We start from the raw sequence: 8265 nt of genomic DNA on the forward strand, positions 1-8265 counted from the left end.
GTTGTCACAGCCTGGCTGCCGCGTGTTGCACGTGAACTTGGTCTGCTCATCGGAGTAGATGGACTCGCCGCCCACGGCGGTGCGCACGATGCGGAAGACCACCAGCACCGTGAGCCACACCTTGCCCACGAACGTGGAGTGGTTGTGGATCTCTTCCAGCAGCCGCGTCAGGAAACTCCAGCTCATGTTGGTCATAGGGGCAGGGGATACGACCTGCAGGTCACCAGCAGGAGCTCAACCTTGGGCAAGGACAATGGGGGCAAGGGCTGATGGGGTGGGGTGGGGGGGATGGACAGTGGCACCAGAGCCCCTCCAGGGGTACCACTCTCACCCCAAGTCCTGACCCTGCCTTAGGATGGATACAGGGAGAGGCTGGGGCCTCTGCAGCCAGAGGACAGAGTCTATAAGGGACAGACGCTGGGCCACCTTGCTGAGCACATGCCCTGGCTGCCCCAAGACCTGGCCCCAGGTCTCTGTGGCCTGGAACAAGGCCAGTCCCTCCCACCTTCCCCTACCCTGCAGCAAAGCAGGGCCCTGGGCAAGACATGCTCATCCCCCAGCCTGTGGGGACCCCACCCCAGGCCCTGAGAGCAATAGGGAGTCCATCAGGTGAGCTGCCTCTATAGGGGCAACCAGAAAGCAGAGCAGCCTCCGCTCAGATGCCTGCTCCCACCTTGCAGCACCCCGGTTTCTGGAGTCGTTTCCAGCGTGCCAGGGGCCCACCTGAGCCCTGTCTGCCTGGCCTTCACTCTGCAGCCACTCCAGTCCCCATCAGCACACAGTTCCCCAGGCCCCGAGTCCCAGTGGGCCTCCCTCAGCCTCCGGTGCCCTACTGCTTCCCCATCACACCCTGATCCCATCCACCTCCAGACCCAGTGGCTCTGTCAGCCTCCAGCCCGCTCAGTTCCAGATCTCCCAACAGCGCCCCCTCCCAGCTCCCTCCACATCCTAAAGAGGATGTTCACTCGGGATCATGGCCATGCTCCCCCACCCCCACCGGTTCAGCTGTGTTAGGGACTGGTGCCCACCCTCCAGGCTGCGACTCCCTCCTATGGCAGCACTCCCATGTCCTCTGCACAGCCCGGCTGAGGGCGGAGGTAAGCCCAGGTGTCTGTTCAAGGTGGCGCCATGTGCGGCAAGGCCCTCAAACAGCATGAAGCACACGCACAACTACACTCGGGCACCTGAGACACTCAGACAGCCCTGTGGCCACTGGCCAGGCCCTGGACCAGTGCTCCTCTTAGATCAGCTACCTCTGAGGGGGACTGTGCCTAGAAGGGGCTCAGTGGGCAGGAGCGCGCACTCTGGTAGCCCTGTGCCTCTGGGAGGGGGCTGAAGCCTCCTAACACCCACCCTCCTTCCTTCACACCAGTACCTGCTCCTGTGCAGTTTGGGGGCTGAAGACCCCTGATGCTTTTGGTCCCCTCTTTCTCGAACAGGCCTGGGAAGCAGTGTGGGCAGGTGTGGAATGGAACAGCAGGGGCATTCAGGGCTCCCGGCCCTCTTTATTGAGCTGGGTCCTCTCCCGGAGCAAGGGGTGGGGGCAGGAAGAGGGGGCAGCCGGGATTCCTGGGGAAGTGACCCTATTTCCTTACATCTGTGTGCAACGCCCCTCTCAGAGCCACACACATGCAAACACTCACAAGTATACAAGTGCACACATATGTATACACACAGTCATATGTGCAATGCACTTGTGTGCAGGCACACATTCACAGGTACACAGACTGGCACATGCCCAGCCCTCCAGGCCATGTGTGATATACCTGTGCCTCAAGGAGGAATGTGCCTCATGAAGGTTGTGGTGAACTCAGCTGGACATTCTGCCTCAGCTTGAACCTCAGCCCTCTTTCAGGACCTGAACCCATCCCTGAGCTCGACAGTCCCACATCACGGGAGACTGGGGCCCACAGCCCCACTGTGCAGGAACCCAGAAAAGGGATGACAGAGCAGTCCCGACTTTTCTCCTCTCCAAGATGGATGCCAGTGGAGAAACAGGAGGGAAGGTGATGGTGCCAGGACAATCCCGACCCTCAGTGTGTGGTATTTAACAACTGGCTCTTGGTGGGAGAGCCGTGGTGTAGTGTTCACCGACTTCTGTGGTGTAAATGCTCCCACAAGGCCCATGAGTAATGCCAGGAGACACCTACCGGGTGGCGGGGGGATTGTTCTTGAGACCAGCTCTAGCATGGCACTGGGTGACCGTGTCCTGGGGTGTGAAGGATGGCACTTTGCCCTGGGGGGCTGACCCAGGTGCAGTTAGAGCCTCCCCAGAGACGAGTCATGTGGAGAAAAGAGGGTGCAAGCCTTGTGGGAGGAAACCTCCCACCTTCCCCCAGTGCCAGTGGGGAAGCTCAGGCAAGCTCTGGGTGTGTGGCGGAGGTTCTGGCTCTTTAGATCCAGGGGCCCATGCCTGTGTGCATGTGTGTACAGGGCCTGTGTCACACACGCAGTCACAGCAGGATCTTTCTGTGATCAGGGGGCTGATGCTGACCAGCTCTGGGCACCATCTTAAGTGCCATGCACTGGGGGTCCCCCGAATCTAGACTTCTAGTGCCAGCTGCCACCTCCACATAGGCAGATGGATGCCAGTAGGCACAACAAATCCCAGAAGACCAGACCCCAAAATTTCCCTCCAAATTGGCTTCCGTCCCACGTGGGCTTATATTGGACAGCTCTCCGCCCTGCACTCCATCTGCTTCATCAGGAGAGACGCCCTGCAGCCCCTTGGGCCTACCTCGCCTCCGCTTGGCACCTTCAGGAGCCCATCGACCTGTGCTCCTGCGACTCCTCCCGACTTTGGAGGAAAATGCCAAGCGACCTGGCCCCAGGGCACCAGCAACCCCCTTTCGCTCCCCACAACGCGGAAGCCCCGCTCTCCCCAGGCTTCTGATAGTACCCATCCTGTCCATGCCCACGCCCCGCCCACAGCCCCGCCCCTCATCCAGTCCCTCCACCCGACTTCCTGCGAGGCCAGCCCAGTACCCTGCCGGGCGCTCTGTGCTCCTGCGCACTTGGACTGAACCCCGGGCGAATGGGGAGCAGGCCTGGCTTCTCACTGTGTGGGGGTTACAGACAAGTGACAGGAGAGGGCTGGAATGTTCCATATGATCATGGCTTAGCATTGGCTATGTGGGTCTGAACTCACCTTCAGCTCAGTATGGACAAGAAGAGGCACTTGCATATACACCATGCCTGTCAAGCCTTACATGGAAAAACACCCCACAGCGCTGAACACACCTTGGTCCCACTCTCCAATAAAGGAAACTGGGCTAGTGAAGAAACAGCTGGTTGCAGGGCAGCAGCAGGAAACGAGCCTGAAGCATCTCTTGGTGTCAGAGGAAGGAAGTGCTAACACACACACACACACACACACACACACACACACACACGGAGGCGAGTCAAAGGGACACAACATGGGAGCTGAGGGAAGTAGATCCCAGTGTCTGAAACCAGATCAATTAGGCCAATAAAGTAAAGTACTATTATCGATTGGTTTACAGATTATAGCCCAAGGTAAAAAATATGAGTCCCCACTGATACAAACGATACAATAACTAACTAAATGGGGGAGAAGGGAACTCTAAATATTCATGCTGCCTCTGTGACCTGCAGGAGGGTGTTCCTCCAGAGAGCACAGCTCGGAGGAAAGGAGGGTGCCTGACAGACAGCAGGCTGTGACAGACATCCCCGCCCAAAGTGAGAAGCCGCATTGAGAGCACAGAGCCTGCTGCCCCCGAGGCCTTCTTCCCAAACCCTCGCCAGAGGCAATCATGAGATATATTGAAACAAGTTCCAGGAGGGGCTTTATAAACTACCTGACCTTCAAAATCCCAAGGGCACCAGAAACTAAGGAAGTCTGAGGAAGTCCCCCACAAGAGGGGTCAAGGAGCCATGAGGACAGTCACTGCTCAGGGGCCCTCAGGAGAGCAAAGTACACGGGTGGAAAGGGAGGCACCTTTGGTTAATGGCAACGATTCAATATTGGTGCACCGATTGTGACAAGCATGCCACAGGGGAACTGGGCTCGGGGGCAAATGAGAAGTCTCCCTGGCCTCTTCATAGTTTCTCTGTAAACCACAGGTGTTGTGAAATAAGAAACCTTATTTAAAGCGGCTTCCTACCCCTCTCGACAAGCTCCTTCTCCCTATATTTTCCCATCTGGAACACATTTCTGTGTGTCTGGAGGCTTCACATACACAGCGGGGACTTTCACTAGTGACCAGTCCTGGGGCTGTGGGGTACAAGGACCCCAACACAGAGCTGGAGAAGTGGGAGGCACAGGCCAGGCCCACAGATGTCTGGTGCTAACGGGAGGAGGCAGCCAGTGGGGGCTTGGCCCTGGCTGGGCCAGCAGGAGAGGAAGGTGTATGAGGGGGTGCTGGCCCCTCAGGGAACAAGTTCTTGGCATTTGTTGGGCCCTCTGGCATCTGTTCAAAGGGAATCCCCCCCAGAGCTACATGTTACAGCAAGTGTGGGTAGCGGCCACTCAGTGGGACACAGGACAGAGGGCCAGGTGTACCTGGGGTCAAGGCCTGGGAAGGGGCAGACCTGGGAGTGCTCAGCGGAGGGTGGAGCTGGGGAGGGAGGGGGGACTGGCCAGTGAGCAGGGCACATGCTGGGGCTCCCCGTGAAGGGAGCTGGCATCACCTTCACCCAGAGCTGCCCGAGGAGGCACCCTATTGGGAGGAGGGTGGGAGGCGCACACTCTGGGCTCCAGGGGCATCAGGATGACCTGTGCTGGGGTGAGCTGGGCCCTCTAGCCCTGGTTCTGGCACCAGCAGAGTGGCTTCTGCAGAGGTGGGCAGCTGGGCACTCTCCCCTTCAAGCTCCTTCCACCCCTGGATATGAACGAAGGCCCTGAGGGGCTGGTCAGAGACTGGGACCCAGAGGTGCCCAGGGCCGCCTCCTGCAGTACAGTGAGGCCCAGCCTGCCCAGCCCCTTCCTTCCCACCCCAGCCTAGCTTCCTCCACGTGCCCCCTCATGCTGTGGGCGGGCTTCCTCTGCCTGCAGTGGGGCTGCTGGCCTGCTCCCCACTCCAGAGTGCTCGGCTCACCAAGAGGACTGGTGGAACGCTTCCCTGGGAATCGCAGCACCTCAGGTAGCCTCTTCCCCTTCCTGAGGACTCCTGGGTGCAGCAGACACTGGGTGGTCCCTCCTTGACATATGAGCACCTTCAAGGAGCCCAAGGTGGACTCAACCCCAGGAGACTGCGGTCTTTATAAAGGACCAGGGCCTGTTCCGGAAACCCCACCTCTACGGGCCTCCAAGGCTAGGGTCTCCCTCCTGCTGCGTGCCCACCCACCCATCCAAGTACCCTGTCAGGGACAGTTCTGAGTGAGGCTGCAGCACCACCCACTGCTCAGGCCCAAACACTGCATGCCCAGAGGAATTTCTCCCTGCCTCCACTGGCGCCAAGCCCCCAAGACTGCTCTCCCCACAGCAGGGCCCTAGATGCTCAGATCTCCCCTTGTCAGCTTTGTGATGCTTCTGTGGGTGGTCCTCCACATTCCTGCCCACTCCGGGCCCCTGCCCTAGACGCCTGTCATGTCCTACCTGGACCCCCGGCCAGTGAGAGGTGTGTACCTCCCCCACCTCAGGTGCCCAGAACCCAGGCCTGGGGCTCCTCTACCTTCACCTGCCCCCAGCAACTCCAGGGAACACCACAGCCTCCCACACCATGTAGACACCGGTTAGTGACCAGGTTCCCCTCCCAGCAGCCTACCCATTTCCCTTCCTGCAGGCACCCCAAGGTGGGGTCCCAGGAAGCCCAGGGCTCTCCGAACAAAACCCATATCCTCATGGGTCCTGAGGGATGATTACCTGACCTGCTCCTGCCCAGCCCAGAGCTGACCAGCTCTGTAGTCCCTCCTCTCACACATGGATACACACTTACACAAGCATCTGCACACCCATCCTTCATTCTCACTTTCATACACACACACACGCATGCACGCCGCCTTCTGCCTTGTACCCCCCTCCCCCCAACCCCCAGCAGTGGCTTTCCTCTGGGAAGTGAGGCTTCCCCACTACATGCTCGGAAGCAATGGAGCTCTGCCACAGCACTGGGTCTGCTGAGGAACCAGGGCCGCCTGTTCCATTCTAGCCTGAACCTGGGAAGTGAGGGGCTTCCTGCAGGGTGGAGGGTGTGGTGGGGCCAAGCCTGGGAAGTGAGTCACAGTGGAGCGGCCGGGATTGCTCCTGCCTCAGGGGAGCCCAGACCGCAGAACGCTGGGCTCTGGCAGAGGAAGGTGTCAAGAGGAACAAGGGCGGGAGGCTGAAGCAGGACCCCTGCCTGAGCTCAGGGCCCTCAAGGACCTCCCCAGTCACCACTGGCCAAGAGCAGGATGCTTCGCCCCTCAGACCCCATGGGGTGCCCCACTGTCCACCCCTCCTAGCCGTCTACCCTGGAGCTGCCTCAGAATGCCACAGTAAAGCCAGTGCACCCCGCACTCTGCCATCTTTCTCGGTCTGTGGCAGTCACTTTCCCTGCCCTGCCCTAGTGCCTGCTCCCCCGAAGGCCGAGCGTACCACAGGACCGGCTGTGTGCCTCAGCCATGCTACGCCTTGTCAGGACACCTGCCCAGTCCCACTCCCCAGTCCTGCCCAGCCACCCTGCACACACCCCGACCCAGACGACTCACTCACATCTGTGGCGCAGCAGGGCCTGCTCCTGGAGGACAGGAGTCTGCTCTGCTCTCTGCTCACCTCCAGGAACCAGATCTGAGGAGGCAGGCCTTAGCAGGCGCCCACAAGTGGGAGTTTAGGAAGATGCCCACGGCTACATAAAGGCCAGTCCAGGAGCAAGGCGGACAGCAGGCAGGTGTGCCAACCAGTCTGTCTGTCCACGTGGAGGAGGTGGGGCTCTCCAGCCCCCACCCAGGACTGAAGAGCCCAAGGCCCCAGCCTCTGGACACACCGCAGCTGCCGAGCTGGCGGGGGCTGGCCAGCCCCACACAGCCTGAGGGGTCCCAGCTGCTGGGGCTCTCCCCTTCCCTCCTTCCTCATCAGCTAGCCTAGCAGCCTCCAGGGGGTGGGGGCAGACTGCCTCTACCTCCTCCTGCCCTCGAGTTGCACTGCACCCATCTGGCTCCTTTGAGGGCAGGGGACCTGAGATGGACAGACCCCCAGAATGGAGGGCCGGTCAGGCCCAGAACCTGTCATCTCTTGGTGTTGGCTGTTTCCAGAGTCGTGCCTAGGCCCCTGGGACTGCGGACCCAGAGTGAAGAATGTGCCGCTCAGCCCTAAATGGCACCCCACCCATGGTCTCCTGGTGACATCCTACCTTTTCCAGGCCAGGAAACAAGTCCTTCTGAGCCTTTCCACCTGCTGGCCAGCTGGACACAGCCCTCCTGAGTGTGCACCCAGCTAAGTCCAGGGCCCGACCCAGGGCCACCTCTCACCGCCAAGCACAATGTGGGGGGAGGGCCTTCAAGGGCTCCATTGTTCCCCCCGTGGCCCCGGGTCTGAATCCCTGATTGTCCCTGGGGCTGGACGGGTCCCAGAGCGGGAAGCAGCCTCTCCCAGCTACACAGCAGGTCAGGAGGCAGCCCAGCCCCGTCTCGCTGGCCCTCAGGGTGGAGGCTCTGTAGCACCCCTCTGCCTGCCATCCAGCTTTCAGGCCCAGCTCTCACCTGCCCTCACTGTCTATCCGGGCTCTGAGATGAAGCCCAGGCTTTCTGTTCCTGCGCGGGCTCCCTGCCTCCTCCCAGCCTGCATCTACCATCTGTCTGGGTTCCATGGCAGAACATGGCCTGGGCGTGGACCAGGGCCCAGGCGAGTGCCCCCTGTGTCTAGTACTGATACAGCTCAGCTGCCCTGACTTGAGCTGGGTGGCTTCTGAAGGCATCTTCTGAGACTCCAGAGCCTGGAACCCCAACAGAGGCCCCCAGACATCCTCCCCGGGCGGGCCTCTCCAGGGCCAGCCAGATCCCCAGGGGGCTGTGCACAAGGCCCCAGAGGCAGGCGTCTCCTCCCTGCCCCAGGGCAGGCTCCGTCCCTCTCCAGGTCTGCAGTGTCCCTCTGCCACTCTCAGGCCAGGTCAGGGACCGGGAGGAGGAGTGGTTTGAGAAGGATGAGCCCCAGGACCTTCTGACCCCAGCCTCGACGGCTACTCAGATACAGTGGGAGATGAGGTCCTGCACCCACCTGGGGGGGAGTCCTGGGCAAGGAGTGTGCGGCAGCTCAGGAGCAGCCTCTCTGGGGGCCAGCAGCCCAGAGCAACAGGTGTAAGGCGGCTGCTGCCCTCTGGGGGGGGCCAGGAA

General features: G+C 60.7%; 1 protein-coding gene across 1 annotated transcript in view; it reads right to left on the reverse strand.

The window, feature by feature from the left end:
- GJC2 (gap junction protein, gamma 2, 47kDa) overlaps positions 1-1621 on the reverse strand; it is a 3175-nt gene extending 1554 nt beyond the window's left edge. The window contains exons 1-2 of the mRNA XM_010847291.1: positions 1376-1621; positions 1-213 (exon numbers count right to left, since the gene is read on the reverse strand). Coding sequence (XP_010845593.1) covers positions 1-213; positions 1376-1486 — 324 coding nt within the window. The 5' untranslated portion in view covers positions 1487-1621. The remainder of the gene's footprint in view (positions 214-1375) is intronic.
- Between the last annotated feature and the right edge of the window lie 6644 nt (positions 1622-8265).

The sequence above is a fragment of the Bison bison genome, unplaced genomic scaffold (assembly GCF_000754665.1).
Source record: "Bison bison bison isolate TAMUID 2011002044 unplaced genomic scaffold, Bison_UMD1.0 scf7180017864248, whole genome shotgun sequence".
NCBI classification, from domain to species: Eukaryota; Metazoa; Chordata; class Mammalia; order Artiodactyla; family Bovidae; genus Bison; species Bison bison.